At 51.5% G+C, this 20,344-nt stretch overlaps 1 protein-coding gene across 3 annotated transcripts in view; it reads left to right on the top strand.

Moving 5' to 3' along the window:
- Nucleotides 1–16,904, top strand: part of SOGA1 (suppressor of glucose, autophagy associated 1) — a 62,059-nt gene extending 45,155 nt beyond the window's left edge. For 2 of the 3 annotated variants that reach the window (XM_032845812.1, XM_032845814.1), the window contains 7 exons: nucleotides 2,874–2,978; nucleotides 3,932–4,099; nucleotides 5,543–5,794; nucleotides 7,340–7,411; nucleotides 9,080–9,150; nucleotides 10,500–11,850; nucleotides 16,013–16,904. In XM_032845812.1, coding sequence (XP_032701703.1) covers nucleotides 2,874–2,978; nucleotides 3,932–4,099; nucleotides 5,543–5,794; nucleotides 7,340–7,411; nucleotides 9,080–9,150; nucleotides 10,500–11,850; nucleotides 16,013–16,165 — 2,172 coding nt within the window. In that variant the 3' untranslated portion in view covers nucleotides 16,166–16,904. The remainder of the gene's footprint in view (nucleotides 1–2,873; nucleotides 2,979–3,931; nucleotides 4,100–5,542; nucleotides 5,795–7,339; nucleotides 7,412–9,079; nucleotides 9,151–10,499; nucleotides 11,851–16,012) is intronic. The other variant, XM_032845813.1, reaches the window with a different exon arrangement.
- The last annotated feature ends 3,440 nt before the right edge of the window (nucleotides 16,905–20,344 follow it).

Consider the following 20,344-nt stretch of genomic DNA (forward strand, 5'->3'; position numbering starts at 1 on the left):
ACACCTCGCTAAGACTTGTTCATTTCCCTTTGCAATGAACCTCAGAGTCCTCAGCAGGCAACAGTAACTGGGTAAATTCAATAATCTAGTTTTGTTACTATGCCATTATGGATGGGCCCATATAGTACATATTATTTTTTACTACTTTAAGGGATACATTGTATAGAGTAAAGTGCACACATCTTAAGTGTACAGCTGATGAAGTTTTGTCATGTACGTCTGTACATGACGCCTAATGACTGAGCCACCCAGGAGCCTGATAAAAATCTTAAAAAAAGAGAGAGATATAAACATAATCAGGGCACCTGGATGGCTGAGTGGGTTAAGTGTCTGCCTTCAACTCAGGTCATGATCTCGGGGTCCTGGGATTGAGCCCCATGTCAGGCTTCCCACTCAGTGAGAAGTCAGCTTGTCCCTCTCCCTCTGCCCCTCCCCGCCCCCACTCATGCTTGCTCCCTTTGTCTTAAATAAATAAATAAAATCTTTAAAAAAAGATGTAAGCATAACCACATACATTGGTAAAAAAGATACATACACGTGTATAAATATGATATAAACACATACATGTAACTATATAAATAAACAATGTACATTCATACTCAAAAATACCTGTCCACACTTGCAGAATTTTACATGTGAAATGATAACTATACGTGTGAACGATAAAAAAAAAACCGCTCAGGCACTGAGTATGGTATTCTAGGTACTGTTTTAAGTACTTTAGGTGAATGATTGCATTTCATCTTTACAGATATGCTAAGATATGTAGATAATTATTGTTCCCATTCTACTACAGATGAAGATCTTTGATTCCTTGCCTCAGTTCTGAAATCCAGAAGTTCTGAGAGAGCTGTGTTTGGTTGTATCTAAACTCAATTGGAAAAGATTGGCCTGACATTCATTTGGCAGTAAAACCTTTATTTATCCCATTTTGTGTTAATATTCATGTTTGTAGGGAAACATGAGTGTGTTTGAGCCTGGAGTGTTACACCAGGCCCTGCTGGGGCAGTGATACCCTGTATAGTGTGGGTACCACTTTGTCTTTGTAAATCCCCATGCATTTTGAATTCTCAGCACACCTGGCCCCGAGGATTTTGGAGAAAGAATCATGCACCTGTGTCTACAGATAACCATAGTCTGTATGTTTAGATACTCATGACCAGGGACAGAATTGGGGTGTTTATTCAGGCAGGCCCTGCCCTTCTCCCCCATCATCCTCGGAGTACTTCCCAGTCTCTGTCTGCGCTGATATTAGAAACCCTTCTTCATTTGGTTTCTAGGACATCAAACTCTCTTGGGTTTCCTTCCACCTCACTGGTTGCTCTTTCTTGATCTCCTTGGCTGGATCCTCCTTTTCTCCTTGCCCTCTCTTAACGTCAGAGTCCCCAAGGCTCAGCCCTTGGGCCACGTCTCTCCCTTACTGCCACCTGCCCCCTTGGGGAGCTTGTCCAGGTACATGGCTTAAATGGCCTTCCTTGCATGTTGTGACTCTATCCAGAATCTATCTAGAGTCTGACCCAGCTGTTCTGCCTTCCCTCCCGGCTGAGCCACCATCACTTCTTGCCTGGATTTTCACTGTAGCCTCTTACGTGGTCTCCCTGCTCTGCACCCTTCTGCCAGGCACCTTGCATTCAGAAGGGTACGAGGAGGTACCCCAGGCGGCATGTACTGCATGTGGATGGCATCCCCTGGAGTTTTGTGTTGGGGGTTCTGTTGCTGCCCATTAAGCTCGGCAGCTGTGGCGATCCTGAGAAACCGAAAATCAGGTGGGCGTCCCTCCTCTGGCTCCTCCTCTGGCTCCTCCTCTGGCTCCCATTTTACCCAGAGCCGAAGCTGAAGTTCCTACAAGTCCTGGGCGTGGGCGACCAGCCTTGTTCCCCATACCTGTCTCGCTTTCTCCGTGGCTCTCCTGCTTCCCTCACGCAGACGTGTTCCCACCTCAGGACCTTTGCATCTGCTGTGCCCTTTCCCTGGAATTCTTGACCTGCAGGTGTTCACATGGCTCATTCTCTCTTAGCTCTTTCAGGTTTCACTAGCCTGAATACTAGTGTCTCTCTGAGGCCCTCCTTGACCACCCACATCCAGCACCCCCCACCCCCAGCTCCTTGGCTTGCTCTTGTGCCCCGTGGAGCTTCGCTGTGTGATATTCCAGACAGTTAATCCCATTTCATACATTGCACTTATTTGTTAGTTTTCTTGCTACTAGAATGGAAGCTAAAGGGGATAATGGTTTTTATCCATCTTGCTCACTGGTGTATCCCCAGCTCTGAACACAGGGCCTGGTGCATGGTAGGTTTTCAATAACTCTTTGTTGAGCGAATGATGAATGAGTGCCCCAGTCAGAAGTTAGCTTCCTTCTGCTTCATTCCCACCCTGAACTAGTACCCTGGCTTCCTTGGCTGGCTCTGGACTTCTCTGCAGAATCCATCAGCAGCAAACCCCCTCCCAGGAAGGTTCCTTTCGTCCACTCAAACCTTTGGTTGCCATTTCTTTAATTATGGGGGTGCCCATGGCACTTTTAGTCCACCCGAAGGGCCTACCTGTTGACCCAGCCTGCAACATGGTTATTTCTGAGGATGCCTCATGGCCCTTGGGGCAGAAGAGTTGGTATGGGAGGACAGAAGGCCCGCCTTTCCAGCTGTGTTCCTAGGCCTTGATGGTGCCCAGGAGCCAAAGTTAAAATCTGGGGAAATCAGTGTCCAACTAGAGTGCCTTTGGTCCACCCCGGACCATAAACCCCCATTCTTTCTTCCTGCCTGGCTGTGTTGTACCCTTTCCATCTGGGCCACTAGCCTGAATCCCCTCTCCTGATGGTCAGACTCTCAGGCATGACACCCTTCCAGCCCCTGTTGAATGTGGCTTTTTAAAAACAGGTAAATAGCATGAAGGAGCTATACCTGCTAATGGAGGAAGAGGAATTAAACGCCCAGCATTCTGATAACAAGACCTGCGCAGGGGACAGCTGGACCCAAAACACGGTGCGTTCCCAGCCCAGTCCCAGTATTGTCCTGCCCATGCTTCCTTTGTCTGTTAAACGATCGCTTCCTGCCTCCTTCCCTGACCTGTCTTGCATGGGGCACTGGAGCTGCGGAGGGCCATCACCTGGTTACTGGCCCCACATACTTAGTGCTGTGGGGTTCAGAAGTCATCCAGGGCAGTGGACTGGGCGGTCACATGCAGGAGAGCTGTTAATTCTCTCCGGAGTGTAGGGGACAGTGTCACAAAGAAAGGGTAATAAGTGGCAGGTTTCGAAGGATGAATGGGAGCTTGCATACTAGAGAGTGGGGAAAAGGCCCTTTTGGACCTAGAGAGCTGTGTGTACCGAGGTGTGGCAGTGTATTCTGGGATTGGCTGTGGCTTGGGATGCATAGAGTGGGGGTAAGGACATCCAGTTGGGTTCATATGAAGAGAGGCCTTGTGGTCTGGAGTCAGGAACCCTCAAATCAAGCCATGGGGCAGAGAGAGCGATGGAGTCGGGCCGCCAGGGTCATACACAGTGAACTTGGGTAGGTGGGAGACAGGTCATGGGCCCAGGAGAGAGGATGGGGACTGAGTCAGGCCGTCAGGGAGGCTGCATAGTTGGGATTCCCCATGTGGCCCACGGTGGGTCAGAGAGTCACATCTTGGGCAAGGCTAAAGACCTGGGGCCTAGAGTCTGCAGAAGCTCGAAGAAGCCGGAGTCCATCACGCATTTAGGCTGAATAATAATTGCTGTGACCTCAGAGGTTTTTTGTTCATGTGAGGCTGGGCACATGTCAACCTAGGAGGTGCCCAGGCCTGGGCTCGGCTGGGTGAGATGGCCTGGGGAGGCCCTGGGGTTTGCTTGAGACTGGGCAGAGTCGCAGGCTGGACTCTGAGTGAGTGTTCCCAGCCCAGGCTCCCCTTCCCACCCCTCCGTAGCTCCTGACCCAGGCCTTGCCCCTTTCTGCAGCCCAATGAGTATATCAAGACACTGGCCGACATGAAGGTGACCCTGAAGGAGCTGTGCTGGCTGCTGCGGGATGAACGCCGTGGTCTGACTGAGCTCCAACAGCAGTTTGCCAAGGCCAAGGCCACCTGGGAGACAGAGCGGGCAGAGTTGAAGAGCCATACTGCTCAGGTGAGTCCCCTACCTGTCAGAGACATTGCCCTCTTTGCTCCTCCCTCTTCTAAGCCCCCATAGCTGTCAGACCTGGGAGCACGATGCTCAAGCCGTGCTCCTAAGAAGCAGGGAAACATCTTCTCTTCCTCTTGAGACCCAGAGAGGGCAAGAGACTTACCTTGAAGCACACAGCAAGGGTCCCAGAAACACTGGGGACTGGGAGTCAGGGGTCCAAGGAAGGAATGTAAGGGACTGACAAATGGGCACGGGACATCATTGGCCCATCTGCTGCTCCATGGGTTCCCAGGTGAGGCCAGGTGCTTTAATACTTGTCTGCACCTGGTGATGTCCTTCACATACATGGTCAGGCTTCTGCTGCCTGCTGTCCTCATTTGCTCCCCCCGCTTCTCATAAGCATCCCCTTTGTCTCTTGCTAGCTGGCTTTGTTTTACTCCCACAACTCAGTGTGACCACGAGAGCCTTAACAAGGAGCCCTGGAGGTGTTTGGTCTCTGCTGTGTGCGCAGAGGCAAGTTGCTGCCCTCCTCTGGTCTGAAAAGTGAGAGGGTGGGTTTCCTCCCACTCAGAGAGAATGCCCTGACCATCACCAGCAAACCCCCTGCCTCAGCTCTTCAGGTCCCAGCTTCCTCCAAGCCTGTAACAAAACCAGCACGGAAGGGTTAAGTTTCTTTCCCAAGGCCACCCAGCTAGTGAGTAGCAGACCTGACTTTTGCTCCCCAAACCTCTGCCCCTGCTGGCTTCTCATTACCATGATCCCAGCCTTCTTCCCAGTGCTCGCAACCTTCTGGCTTCCCCATGTCACCCTCCTTTCCTCTGAATGTTCCTGCTGCTCCCCAAACCCCATCATTCCCGGTGCCCCCCTACCCACTGGGAAGCTGACTGGCCCCTGTGGGGGTTCATGGACCACAGCCTGGGGGATCTGGAGTACACTGATGCTTGAGGCTGCATGTTTACCTCCTCCCCGCAGGCCGTCCCACTGGACTGATTCCTGCGCACATTCATTGTGTGACTGTAGGTGCGTGGCCCCCGCCTCCAACCGTAAACCCAAACCACTTGTGAAAGTTGATGAAATACTAGAAGCAATAACTACGAAAGCCTCCCGTTTTGTAGCTCTGTGACCTGGGGCAAATAACTTAACCTCTTCTAGCCCCTTTCTCCTCTGCGAGGTATCGTAAAAGATAGTTGTCTTGCTGAGATTTCACGAGGATGCCGAGATAATGCTTGAGAAGCCCTTAGTGCGTGGAAAGAGCTCCTTGCGAGCCCTGATTGTGAGGAGGGCTTAGTTCTGCGTGGGGGAGTCCTAGCCGGTGAGGGGCCTCCCCCCTACCCCGCCACCTCCCCCTGCTGGTGCCTGAGAGGGAAGGAAGGTGGCCGGATCGGGGGCAAAGGGGAAGGGTCTCCTGGTCCCAGCCACCCAGTTTGCTTTTTTCTTCTGCTGCAGATGGAGCTGAAGGCTGGCAAGGGGGCTGGGGAGCGGCCGGGGCCGGACTGGAAGGCCGCCCTCCAGAGGGAGCGTGAGGAGCAGCAGCACCTGCTGGCCGAGTCCTACAGCGCCGTCATGGAGCTGACGCGGCAGCTGCAGATCAGCGAGCGCAACTGGAGCCAGGAGAAGCTGCAGCTGGTGGAGCGGCTGCAGGGTGAGAAGCAGCAGGTGGAGCAGCAGGTCAAGGAGCTGCAGAACCGCCTGAGCCAGGTAAGGCCTGCTGCAGCCGCCATGGGGCTCCCTATGGGAGAGGTCTGGGGCTGGGCTCTTCTTCAGTTACAGCTGGATCCAGGCGCTCAGAGAATGCTAAGTCCATCTCTCTGCCACTCTCTCAGGCTTGCTTTCCTCTGTGCTTTATTCATAAGCAAGCTGTCCTCAGATAGGGTTGCTGTTTTGTGCTTGAATCTTGCTGGCTTACCAAAGGCAATGGAAAGAGTTTCCCTTTTCCACAAGGCTGATGGGCCAGTTGTAAGTCATGTGCCTACCCCTAGAGCCTACCGAACCCTGAAAATTTGGGAAAATTAGAGTCCTCTGGCCAAAAGAGGGGACATGGGAAAAAAACATCTGTTTTTTTGTGGACTGTTACACCCTACCACAGTTCGCATCATGTACCCAGCAGCCGCTTACGAAGCTGCTCTGCGCACTCTTTATTTTATTTTAATTAACACATAATGTATTATTTGCCCTAGGAGTACATGTTTGTGCATCATCAATCTTACACATTTCGCAGCACTCACCATAGCACATACCCTCCCCAATGTCCATAACCCAGCCACCCTCTCCCTCACCCTCTTCAAGAACCCTCAGTTTGTTTCGTGAGATTAAGAGTGTCTTATGCTTGGTCTCCCTCCCAATCCCAGCTTGTTTCATTTTTTTCCTCCCCACCACGATCCCCCCGCCCTGCCTCTCAAATTCCTGTCAGAGAGATCATATGAGAATTGCCTTTCACTTATTGACTTATTTCGCTTAGCATAATACCCTCTAGTTCCAGCCACATCATTGCAAATGGCAAGAGTTTGTGCTTTTTGATGGCTGCATAGTATTCCATTGTGTGTGTGTGTGTGTGTGTGTGTGTGTGTGTGTACCACATCTTCTTTATCCGTTCATCTGTTGATGGACATTAGGTTCTTTCCATAGTTTGGATATTGCACCACTCTTTATGTTGACTCTTTTCCTTGGTTTTACTTTTTCTTTTAATTACATAAATCAGGACTTCATCTTTATATAAGACCTAGATAGTGCAAAAGCATACCCCAACCCATTCCTTCCCTTTCTTGCCACTTAAATTTATATTCACAGAGATTGTTTTGTTGTTTTATCAATAACGTAATCGTAAGATACATATCATTTATACTTGCTCGCCTCTTGCATAGAGAGCTGTTCAGGGCAGAGTGTAGAGGCCGGCCTCATTCCTAGTGGTGGAGTCCCCACCCTGCTCGTTCAGCTGTGGCTTCTCTGACCCAGCCAGCCCAGGAACTGCAGCATGAAGTAGCCCAGTAGTGACAGCGGGGACTGGAGCAGATGGGAGGGCATCCATAAGGATGCCTGTAAGTGGTTGCTTTCATCGTCATGTTTCCAAATGGTTCCAGATCCATCTTTTGGTGGCTCGGAGCTACTGCCTGCTGGGAAGATGGTTCCTCGTCCATAACTGGGTCATCCAGGCTACAAGCATAGCCTAGGGACTGGCCCTGCACACAGCGAGGCCCCACTGGCGAGCCTTGCCTGCCACTGACCCTCCTCTTTATCCTTGCCCAGCTGCAGAAGGCCGCTGAACCCTGGATCCTGAAGCACTCAGACTTGGAGAAGCAGGACAACAGCTGGAAAGAGGTAAGCAGGGTAGCAGGCCCTCTGTGTTCTCTTGGCTCCTGGCCACACTGCCACATCCCTCACTTGGGGGCGATGTGACAGGGAGGAAGCTAACTCTGCCCCCCCCATCAAGGTCACCCCCTTACATTCTGGGCTCCTCAGTTCTAGGATCTCTACCCCGTTGTTACAGCTGATGGCTGGGGACTTGTGAGGAGCCCTCTGTCAGCTCTGTCCTTCCATGCCTGGGAGAGAGACCGGCTGTCTCTGTGTCCTTGGCCAGGCACTTGCTCTTTCTTGGTTTCAGCTGTGCCTTTCTAAAAAGCCAGGCCTCTGAGTAGCTGTGTGGTCTTGAGGGAGTCACTCTCCCTCTCTGGGCTCCAGTTACCCCCGTGGTAAAATGAGAATCACATTCTCATTTAGAACACCCTCTCTGTGGAGACTGGTTAGGTCACTTCGGTGAAATTTGCTCCTAAGCTTCGGGGGTCTTACCCATTACAGTAACATTCTCAGTAACCAAACAGTGACCATACTGGCTCTTTGCTCAGAACAGCCTGAGGGAGTTAGGAGATTTGGTTGCAAGCCACAAAAACTAACTGTGGGGAACTGAGGCATGAGAGGATAATGGGGGCTCAAGAGGGCTGGTGGTGCAGGTTCAGAAAAACAGGTGCAAGTCCCAGGGGACCTGCTCTGGAACTAGGGGGAAGACAAGCCCTGAGCAGGAATCTTGAGGTCACTGCTCTCACCACCAACTGAACTGTGGCCACTGGCTGCTTTCTTGATGCCACCACATTCAGAAAAACTTTTAAAAATACTCTTTCCAGGGCGCCTGGGTGGCTCAGTGGGTTAAGCCGCTGCCTTCGGCTCAGGTCATGATCTCAGGTTCCTGGGATCGAGTCCCGCATCGGGCTCTCTGCTCAGCAGGGAGCCTGCTTCCCTCTCTCTCTCTCTCTCTGCCTGCCTCTCCGTCTACTTGTGATCTCTCTCTGCCAAATAAATAAATAAAACCTTTAAAAAAAAAAAAATACTCGGGACGCCTGGGTGGCTCAGTTGGTTAAGCCGCTGCCTTCGGCTCAGGTCATGATCCCAGCGTCCTGGGATCGAGTCCCACATCGGGCTCCTTGCTCAGCGGGAGCCTGCTTCTCCCTCTGCCTCTGCCTCTGCCTGCCACTCTGTCTGCCTGTGCTCACTCTGACAAATAAATAAATAAAATCTTTAAAAAAAAAAAAAATACTCTTTCCAGGGTGCCTGGGTGGCTCAGTCATTAAGCATCTGCCTTCAGCTCTAGTGATCCCAGGGTCCTGGGATCGGCCCCACCTTGGGCTCCCTGCTCAGCGGGAAGCCTGCTTCTCCTTCTCCCACTCCCCCTGTTAATAGTTCCTCTCTCACCATCTCTCTCTCTCTCTCTCTCTCTCTGTCAAATAAATAAATAAATAATAAAAAGCCTCTTTCCTTGGGGTTGTCTGTTGGAGCTCTGATTGGCCAAGCTTGGATCACATACCTATGGAGGGAGTGTTAGACCCACTATAGCCAGAAACTGACCAGCAGGTATTCCAGATCGGTGCTGACATCACTCCTGTTCTATAAGAGGAGACTCGGACATGGGATCCCAGGTCATCTTGCACTGACTTCTTGTCCCCTTCCCTTGGTGCACTGGTGGACAGAACTCACCCTTCCTCTCTTCCTTGACAGACACAGAACGAGAAGATTCTGGACAAGGAAGCAGTTTCTGAAGCTGACCTTGGGGGTACCGCCTTAAAAAGGTGCTGGTATCCCCTCCCCCTGCCCTGCCCTGCAGCCCCTTCCCTGGCCCGTCCTTCAGATGCCTCTCCCTGCTCCACCCCTTTGCTTGTCTTTTTTCCCTCGCCCCCCGCCTTGCCCACCGTGACATCTCAGTAGAGCTGGGAACCCTGGGATATGGTTTCTGTGGAACCAAAGCCACTCAGGAGCCAGGAAGCTAGGGAGAATGAGAATTCCAGCCCATGATTTTTCTTGTTTGATAGTGGACATGCATGAAAACCCGGGACCGCATATATCCTAGCTTTGAAAGTAACTGTTCATCTCCTCTTACGGTTCCTTCTCCCCGTAACTGGAGTTAGGGGAATCAGGCTGGGCTTCCGTTCTGGGATTATTGTGCAGCTTCCTCTGGGCCCGGCCCTGTGCTATGGCCATGGAGACCCTGAGGCTGTTGGGGACATGTCTGCACTCTTAGGAAACCCATGAATAGGACAAGGGCAACAGAACCCCATCAGAGCTGTCAGAGCAACCTCACGCCAGGCGGTCTGGGATAGGAGGGGTATGAGTCAGAGGGCGGGGTATGAACTCCCATTCTGCCATTTCCTAGAGTAGTGTGACATTGGCTGATATTTGCCATCTGTCTCTAGTGGGGATAATAGAAGCTGTCTGCTAGAGTTCCTAGAGGGCCGAATGATCTGGCCTGTGAGATGCACTTAGGTCCGCCTGGCACTTCCAGTCATCAGACAACACGTGCCATGTCTGTGCTAGACATCTTATTTGGGTTCTCCAAAACCATACACAGGATTTGAGAACTTGTCTCAAAGATCTCAAAACAAGGATCTGAGCGCAAATGGTTTATTTGGGAAGGGATTTGGGAAATACTGGAAGTGACACAGGGAAGGGAAAGCAGCCGGTAAAGGGGGATCTTGTCATTCTGTGGACAACCAAAGCTCTGTTTCACCGAGGAACTCTGGGGGCCAGAGCAGAACAGGCAACGCAGAGTTCTCCCACCCACGGATCAAGGAGGCCTGGTCCTGAGCCACGAGATCTGCCCAGTCTTGAGGGCTGTGTCTAGGGGCCAGACTCTGTGATATTTGTAGCTTCTTCTGCGTGGAGGTCAGGTGTGCCCTTGCAGGCACAGAAAAGCCTTTGGTGCAGAGTAGCAGGTGTTCACAGTGTTACGTGTTGGGTACATAGGGGCAGGTGCCGAGGTGGTGTGGGGCTGGGCACCAACAGTGTCTTCCACAAGAGGTAAGCCAGACGGTCGTGGCCCTAGCCCTCATGCAGTGCGGGGACCAGGGAGGAAGAGCAAAGTGTCTGCTCCTTGTCTGTTTTCTCCCATTAACGCTGCTCTTTTCTCCGCCACTCCTCCCAGGACCAAATCTGTTTCCTCCATGTCTGAATTTGAAAGTTTGCTTGACTGTTCCCCCTACCTTGCCGGGGACGCAGCCCGGGGTAAGAAGCTGCCCAACAACCCCGCCTTTGCCTTTGTGGGCCCCCAGCCAGTGGACCCGGAGAAGGAGGGCCAGGAGCAGCCAGGGCTCTCGCCACGGGACTGCAACCGCCTGGGCCCCCTGGGCTGCCAGGAGCCCGCGGGGAGGCAGATGCAGCGCAGCTACACGGCTCCCGACAAGACGGGCATCCGCGTGTACTACAGCCCCCCAGTGGCCCGGCGCCTGGGCGTCCCCGTGGTCCACGACAGGGAGGGCAAGATCATCATTGAGCCCGGCTTCCTTTTCACCACTGCCAAGCCCAAAGAGTCAGCTGAGGCCGACGGGCTGGCCGGGAGCTCCTACAGCCGCTGGCTCTGCAATTTCTCCCGGCAATGCTTGGACGCGGGCTCGGGGGGCAGCCCTGCGGCACCGGGCCCCAGCTTCCCAGCCGCCCTGCACGACTTTGAGATGTCTGGCAACATGAGCGACGACATGAAGGAGATCACCAACTGTGTGCGCCAGGCCATGCGCTCGGGCTCCCTGGAGAGGAAGGTCAAGAGCACGTCCAGCCAGACGGTGGGCCTGGCCAGCGTGGGCACGCAGACCATCCGCACAGTCAGCGTGGGCCTGCAGACCGACCCCCCCCGCAGCAGTCTCCACGGCAAGAGCTGGTCACCCCGCAGCTCCTCGCTGGTGTCTGTGCGCAGCAAGCAGATCTCCTCCTCCCTGGACAAGGTGCACTCGCGCATCGAGCGGCCGTGCTGCTCCCCCAAGTATGGCTCACCGAAGCTCCAGAGGCGCTCCGTGTCCAAGCTGGACAGCGCCAAGGACCGCAGCCTCTGGAACCTGCACCAGAGCAAGCAGAATGGCTCGGCTTGGGCCCGCTCCACCACCACGCGGGATAGCCCCGTGTTGAGGAACATCAACGATGGGCTGTCCAGCCTCTTTAGTGTGGTGGAACACTCGGGAAGCACAGAGTCTGTCTGGAAACTGGGCATGTCTGAAGCCCGGGCCAAGCCTGAACCTCCAAAGTACGGCATCGTGCAGGAGTTCTTCCGCAACGTGTGTGGCCGGGCCCCAAGCCCCACGTCTGCAGCCGGGGAGGAGAGCACCAAGAAGCCGGAACCCCTCTCCCCAGCCAGCTACCATCAGGCGGAGGGCATGGCCAGGATCCTGAACAAGAAGACAGCCAAGTCGGGCAGCAGTGAGGAGTCCAGACTCTCAGTGCTCCCCCAGGTGGGGAAAGATGGTGTCCCCCGGGACGGAGATGGAGCCACAGCCCTTCCCAATGAGGTAGGTGGGTGGGGGTCTACTCTTTTTCTTGGGAGCGGGGAGGTTGACTTAGAAGGTCCAAAGTCTCTTGGTTTTCAAACTTAGGAATATGGTTGTATGTTTCATAAAGTCCTTTTGCTGGTCTGGAAAGAGGGGTTGGTGGTGGACGGGGGGGGGCCTGGCTAGCTCAGTCAGCAGGACATGTGACTCTTGATCTCACAGTTGTGAGCCCAAGCTCCATGTTGGGTGTAGAGCCCACTTATAAATGAATAAATAAATGGATGGATGGATGGATGGAAGGAAGGAATGGGGGTTAGAAGGCCCCAGCCTGGGACAACAGACCTGTTGGATACACGGTCTGAAAAGCAAGAAACGAGTGAGCGAGGCTTCACTAGCACCCACTCCAGGGAGCGCTTAACTGCTCTCCTGCATCAGTGTGCTGGGGCCAGCTGATCTGGTCCATGAGAGGTCACTGTGTGCATCTCTGTGTTCAGTAAAACACCTTGGCACCTTGAGATTGGCTATAGTGGGAGGACTTACACCATGGAAATTGACAAATACTCCAGATCCGGGCTTTTCCCCTCACTCCTGGAAAATTAGTTATTAAACATTTTCTAGCATACCCCTGCCCAGCCCCCAAAGACTCCATGCCTAAGTGCTTTCATTTTCTCTGAGAATCTTCTGCTGCACATCCCACTCCTGATAACGATTTCAGATTTGGTTCGGGATTATTTGCATGTTAGCTAAAGAATGCGTATAAGTTAGTTTTCCAGAAAGGGAAATGGTGAGATAGCTTATGGATCCCAAGCACAAGGACCCAAAGGCCTCAGTACCTTCTCTGTCTCTCTTTCCTCTCCCTCGAGCTTTGTTTTCTCTGATGTCCGCTTTCTTCCTCTGTCCCAATGCTGCATTTACATGTGTGGTCCCAGCTTTGCTTTTTATGACATCTTCTAGTTCAAGCACCTGAGACTGATTCAGATCCCTCCATCCCAATTCCACATTCCTAGAAGAAAGAAGATACTGTGATTGGTTTAACTTGGGTCCAGTGTACCCCCGTGGTCTAATTAGCCGTGGTCAGGGGTGGTATCTTGGGGCCTCCAGTGCACTCGGTGAAGGTCGCAGGTGGGGGCGCAGAGAGGTGGCATGGGCTGGGCCTGGCCCATTTGTATGTATTGTATGTTTAGGTGGTTTTCTAGGTTTTCCCTACCTTACATAATGCTGTGGTGGACATCTTGGTACAAAAACATTTGTCCACATTTTGGATTATTTCCTTAGGTTTAAGTTGCAGCAATGGGATTATAGGATAAAAGAATATAAAAAAAATTTTTTTTTTTTTAAAGATTTTATTTATTTACTTCTCAGAGAGATAGAGAGAGTACAGGCAGGCAGAGGCAGAGGGAGAAGCAGGCTCCCTGCAGAACAAGAAGCCCGATGTGGGACTCGATCCCAGGACGCTGGGATCATGACCTGAGCTGAAGGCAGCCGCTTAACCGACTGAGCCACCCAGGCGCCCAAGAATATAAAAATTTTAAAGGCATTTGATAAATGTTGCCAAATTGGGTTTTTTTTTTAAAGATTAAAACATTTTTTTATTAGCTTCAGAGGTAGAATTTAGTCTTTTCTTCAGTTGTATACAACACCCAGTGTTCGTTACATCATGTGCCCTCCTTAATGCCTATCACCCAATTACCCTTCTCCCACCCTCCTCCCCTCCAGCACCCCCAGTTTGTTTCCTAGAGTTCGGTGTCCCTTATGGTTTGCCTACCTCTCGGTCTTCATCTATACACAACGTATGTACACACACACACACACACACACACACACACACATACACACAGCCTGTTGGTTCTGTTTCTCTAGAGAACCCTAATACAATGGGTGTATTTAGTCTGTGAGAATTCAGTAAGGCATATTTTTATCATATGTTCAGTATGTACATTAAACTGAAAATAAATTTTAAGTATGGAGTATAGAGAAATAAAACATTAACCACAGGGGTGCCTGGGTGGCTTAGTCGGTTAAGTATCTGCCTTTGGTTCAGGTTGTGATCCTGGGGTCCTGGGATGAAACCCCATGTCAGACACCCAATAAGCAGGGAGCCTGCTCCTCCCTCTCCCTCTGCCCTTCCCCCCTGTCTGTGCTCTCTTTTGTGCATACTGTCTCTTTCAGTCAAATAAATAAATATCTTTTAAAAAAAACACACAAAAAAACACTAACCACATACTAGTAGAGGCTGTAGAAATTGGGCACACTCTTTTGAAAGACAGTTTGGTGGGGGCACCTGGCTGGCTCAGTCAGTGGAGCATAGAATTTTTGATCTCAGGGGTGAGCTCTAGCCCCATGGCTATACTTAAAAAAATTTTTTTAAACCAATAGGCTGTATGTATGTATGTGTGTCTGTGCATCTTTGTGTCTGTGTACGGGTGTGTATAGAGAAAGACAGATTTATTATAAGGAAGTGGTTCCCACAATTATGGAGACTGACATGTCCTAAGATTACAGAGTAAGGTAGAGCAAGCTGGAGACCCAGGAGAGCTGATGCTTTATTCTAGTCTGAGCTCAAAAACCTGAGAACCAGGAGAGCCAGTGATGTTATTCCAGTACAGCACATGTAGCTAATGTAGTTCCAGTCCTAAGGCCACCAGGCAGGAAGAATTCTTTCTTATTCTGGGGGAATCAGCCCTTTTGTTCTATCCAGACCTTTGATGATTAGATGAGGCCCACCCACATTAGAGAAGGCAGTCTGCTCCAAAAGCAACCTCACAGAAGCTCTCAGGGTACTATGTGACTAGATATCTGGGCACCCTGTGGCCCAGTCAAGTTGACACATAAAATTAACCATCACATCCATGGGACCATATATACATCAAGAGACAAAGGTACAAGCTGGCTGTATTTTGGATATTGATTTTATTTTATTTTTATTTTTATTTATTTATTTATTTTAAGATTTTTATGTATTTATTTGACACAGAGAGAGATCACAAGTAGGCAGAGAGGCAGGCAGAGAAAGAGGAGGAAGCAGGCTCCCCGCTGAGCAGAGAGCCCGATGTGGGGCTCGATCCCAGGACCCTGAGATCATGACCCGAGCCGAAGGCAGGGGCTTCACCCACTGTGCCATCTAGGTGTCCCTTGAATATTGATTTTAAAGTTGAGCCAAGTATTTTTCAGTATGTAAAATGTGCATGTTACCCATTGACCTGGTAGTTCTTCTAAGAGTATAGCCTATGGAAATATTCACAGAGGTGGAAGAATATCCTTGTATAAATAAATAAACGTATGGCATTATTGGTAAAAATTGCTGATATTGGGACACCTGGGTGGCTCAGTCATTAAGCATCTGCCTTTGGCTCAGGTCGTGATCCCAGGGTCCTGGGATTGAGTCCTTCATCAGGCTCCTTGCTTAGGGAGCCTGCTTCTCCCTCTGCCTGCTGCACCTGGTAGTGCTCCCTCTTTCTCTCTTTCTGACAAATAAAGAAATAAAATTTAAAAAAAAAGAAAAATGCTAACATTTATTAATACTTCATAGGCACTATGCCAAATGCTTTGCATATTATATTTGATTTGACCCTCACAACAATTTTGAGAAAGGTATCATGTCCTTCATCTTAGAAGGAAATCAAAGTTCAGAGAGGTTAAGCAACCTACCCAAGGGAGTGACAGGGCTGGGATTTGAACCAAGCAACCTAGTTCTATAGCAGCACTTCTAACCATTATTGCTGGTGTGTTGATAATAGTAAAAAAAAAAAAAGAGAAACTACCTAAAATGCACATAAACCACGAATTGGATAAATAAGGTATTTCCACTCAGTAGAGTAGTATATAGCCACTAAAAGGAAGGAAATCTAGGTATACATAGTGACAGAAAATGTTTATGTTTTGCAGTTACAGAATAGGCAGTAGGAGGATTTTGATTAGCGTATGCTTTGTAACGTTGGGAATTTATCTTTGGACATCACCCACTTTCTTCTCTGTATATCCCAGATTTCATCACGTTCTGGATTGTTATTTATGAATACTCTAATGGGAAAAAAACAATTTAAAGAAATTGGTCCAGAGAGGGGCCACAGTCACTGGGAACTGGTCCCCAGGCACGGCTGGGTCCAAATTCCTGGCCAACCATGTAGCCGCTGGGTGGTCAGTGCTTCTTAGCTCCTCCTGACTTCATCCTCCCTGCTCCTAGGATGCTGTCTGTGACTGTAGCACCCAGTCTCTCACCTCCTGCTTCGCCCGGCCGTCCCGCTCTGCCCTCCGTCACTCTCCTTCCAAGTGCCGGCTGCACCCTTCGGAGTCCAGCTGGGGTGGGGAAGAGAGGGCAGCTCCCCCCAGCGAGTGACAGAGCAGCCGGGCTCCCCACCTCAACCAGCCCAGTCCCCGGATCGCTGAAGGGAACCAGCAGAGAGGAGGCGAGGCGAGGGGCCCATGCCCTCGGCATCGTCTCACCTTGGAGGTTTAGCCGCTACACCACTGCCAGAGAACAGCTTTCCCATCCAGGTAAAGCGGGGTCTCCTGCTGACTGCTGGGTGGTGATCTCTGACTTCCAGGGGAAGGCAGCAAGTGGGAGAAAGACCACAACTAGGCTTCAGAGGTGGCTCCAGAGCGATCCCTTGGGAGCCAGTCTGTTGGGAGAGCCTCGCCTGGTTCTGCCCACACCCACTTCTAGAAGAGCCAAGGAAAGGATACACTTCTGGCTGTGCTCCTCAGGGAAAAGGGCTCACAGAGATGTTCCTTGCCAACCATGTCCTCCTTCATGGGCAGGAAACACCATGACAAGAACGGGCTCTGCCATAGGAGTCAACGTGGGGTTCCTGATGGAACTGAGCTGGGCATCCTCCCTGTCCCTTCCTTCCCTCCACGGTTTCCTCCTCCCAGCCCTGCTGCTCTGGATTGCTGTGGCTCTAGGGGGTATGATAGGGCCAGTAGCCAGGGCCAGTATCGGCCTGGAATCCTGGGGCGCTGGATCTCCCTGCCCATAGCCTGGATGCAGCAAGGACTGGAAGATGAGGTGGAAACGTGTGGGGCTCAGGGTTGGGTCACTGGAACTGCCTCCCTTGTCAAGGTCACCGGGGTGGGGGGGGTGGCGGGCACCAACCTTCCCAGGACAGAAATAGGTAGAGTTTCAAGATCTGGTGCACAGATAAATTGCCTAAATGCCCACTGCCTTGATTGCTAGGGCCTCTTTCCCCAGCACCCTGGAGGGGGCGCCACATCTCCACTGTGTTTACATCCTGTGGCTGGTAGAAGGCAAAGCTGTTCCCAATGAGAGACTCCCAATTGGCCACGCCAGGCCAAGGAGCACCCCCAGAGGCCAGTGCCTCCAGGACACGGCAGTGGACAGGGGCCTGGAAACACATTTCTTGCCTCGGTTGTTTATTTGAATTTTTCTTACTATAAATATTTAAGGTGGTTTTAGTTTATTTTAATAATTTAATTTCCCCCGAAGTCCCTAAGGTAATTTATTGGAGGTCGAGACATGTATTCTTGCCACTAGGACAACGTGAGGCTTCTAACATGATGGCCAGGCATGGGGTCCCCCGTACAGACAAGGCAGCTCGGCTGCTGAGCTCGAGTCTTCTGGTCAAGTATAGAGGGCCCCCAGTAGGGCTGGAGCCCTGCAGCTTGCTCCCCAATTCTGCTGACCATCTGGCCTCAGAGCACTGCTTTTCACTCACTGCCTGGTACTTGGCCAGCCCAGCAGTCAGTTTGCAAACCCTTGCTGACAGGGTGGGGGGCTGGGCCAACGTCCCCACTTCCCAAACATTCTCCATCTGCCCTCTCATTTTGCTCCCTCCCTCTGAAACCCTTTTTTTTTTTTTTTAAATGAGTCAAACACAGATTACTAAGGCTCTTATCAAGAGCGTGGCGATCTCTCCAAGTTCCCCAAGTGAGAACTCACAGGAAAACAGGACTGAACTTCGAGAATGTTGTTTATTGCAGCTTTGCACATGGACGTGAGAGTGTCTGCCAGCCTGCCTCAGCTCTCACCACCTGCCAGCCTTCTCACCAGCCTCTTTTCTTAGCCTTATGGCCTCTCCTGGCCCCTCTTCCAGCCCCAGCTCCCCTGCCCACCCTTCTCCACATCCCATGTGAGCTGTCTGAGCCACAGTGGCTTATGGCAGTGTGGGGGGAAGGCCTCAGATGGCCTCTCCTTTGGTGCCAGTGAACCCGTATCGGTTGCACACTTGCCCGCACACACGCAGATGCGTGGACCTCCTGCCACTGGCGGGGGGCCCAGAGTGGAAATACCAGAATGAAGCAGCTTGTCTGCAGAATGCAGGAAGACCAAAAGCCAGCAGCTTTGTGAGCTTGCCCCCAGGACTCAGGAGACACCTCTGCACTCCCACCTGCTCCCAGTTCTGCCCTTTCAGGATCACCTGGACAAGTTACCCCAGATCCTTCATCTTCATTCCCTACGGGCAGAATGTGAGGGCCATGTCAGGCTGATCAGGCACTCTCTTGTGCCATAGTGACTTTTGTGGGCAGAACAGGCAGGTCCCTGGAGCCATGGGCCAGTCTCCCCTGGGATGCTGCTGCTCCTACTCAGAAGGTCAGGGGGTCCCTCCAAGGGTATCTCCAGGTGAGGGGACTCACACCAGGCCACATGCCACCAGAGGCCTTCTGCTACCTCCCCAAGCAATGGAGGACCAGAGTGGTTGCACTCCCGGCCTTGGGGAGAAATCCTCATAAGACCCGAACCCCAAGGCCTACGGACCGCTCAGCCTTACCATCGTCTTTGTCCAACGCTGTCCTCGCAATCTTCTTGTCTCAGCGCCTGGCCACCTGGCCCCCAACTGGTGTCAGAGGCTCCAGATCTTGGTTTTCAGTAAAGTCCTTAGTGTCAACTTCCTGCATGCCTCTGTGCAAGGTCACTCATCACTGTTCCTGCAGAAGCCTCTGGACGTGGGGCTTGATGGGGTTGAAAATGTTATGTGTAAATATTGGTTTGGTTTGATTTTTAGCATTTTAATTAGTAACTGGTTGTGTTTTCTTTTTTGGGGGTGGGGGGGTTGGTTTGTAAAAACTCTTGTACTCTTTTGGAATGTAATTTCTAAGTTTGTTTGTTTCTTCAAATGCCTTTTAAGTCTTGGTAACATTCCCAAAGCAGAAAACTGCCTGACCCACAGAGGGGATTCCCCTGGAGCCCTGGGGTCCCAGGAAGGAACACTGCCCTTCTTCCCTTTCTCCCCTTCCTGCTTCTCCACTGGACTCCCAGCACCTTCCTCCTCTTCCTTCTCCTCAACCTCCTCTATCCTTCTTCCTTCTCTACCATCTGCACACTCTCCCACCAAAGTCCCAAGGAACCCTGGGGGTTCTGATCCCCTACAGATCACTGGGCTTGGATCTATCGTGTTGGCATCAGCTGGTTGGGGGGTATTGGGGGGCCAGTTGCCCGGGTTGACCCTAAACTGGACAACCTCACGTTTCTTACGTCTGACCTCTTCCCAGAGCCAAACTAGACCCTCCTGGGGACAATGATGTCTGTATTTGAAATGAAAATCGGACCACTTTGGCACATCATTGGCTCCTAGGTCTTGCATGCACAAGGCATCTGTCCAATTCCTGTTCCTCTTTCCCACCCAGGTCGTTCCCCACCAAAGGCTGACCCATTTAAAAATCCCTCCTAGAGGTCTCGCTTTCTATGAACTCAAAATGTGCCCCACCTCTTGGTCTTCCCAGGGATACTCTTGTCCCAGCTGCTTTCCCTGCTGACAAAGTGAAGGGCCCAAAGACATCACCCTCTCACATGCTGGCTGTCACATGGTTCCTATGCACCTTTCACAGTTTTATCACCCAGCCTGTTCTCTTGCCCACCCAGCTTCCAGGCTCTTCCTCCCTCTCCCCTCCCATCCAGAATGTCCCCCACCTTCCAACCATACCAGCCCCCCAAGCTCCCACTATCTCTTCACTCATACTAATAATCTTCCCCTGCACACCCCACCCAAAGTACTCTGCTATCTGGAAATTGCTCCCCTATCCCACAGCTGCTTTACAGCTCTCAGAGATGGCTCTGGGAGGCAGCCTTGGCAGGACAGGGGTTAGTGCAGATCAGGAAACGGAGGTGCAGGGCTCATCCCAGAGACACCTAACTGGGAGGTCATCGAGCCTAGATTAGGACCTGGGTCCATCGGATCCCCCAGCCCAATTTTGTCCTGGTTGCTGTGTAAACCCACTGACCCACTGGGGACTTTTCTTTGTGGGTACAGGACACCTGGAATATGCCACTACCTGACCCAGACTTGAAACCATGCAACCATCACCACTATTTGTTTCCAGAACTTTTTAATCACCCGAGCTGAAACTCTACCCACTGAACGGACAATAAGTCACCCGTTCCCTCCCCAAGTCCCTGGTAACCTCTATTCTACTTTCTGTCTCTATGAATGTGCCTCACCTAGGTAGCTCATGTAAGAGGAATCACACAGTTTCTGTCCTTTTGTGTCAAAGCCCCTCACCTTTTTAGGTGAAAAATTGGTCCCAGAGAAGAGAGTGGCTCACCAAGGTCACACAGCAAACT

This window comes from Lontra canadensis, unplaced genomic scaffold, assembly GCF_010015895.1.
Source record: "Lontra canadensis isolate GAN:19392208 unplaced genomic scaffold, GSC_riverotter_1.0 scaffold169, whole genome shotgun sequence".
Classification (NCBI taxonomy): Eukaryota; Metazoa; Chordata; class Mammalia; order Carnivora; family Mustelidae; genus Lontra; species Lontra canadensis.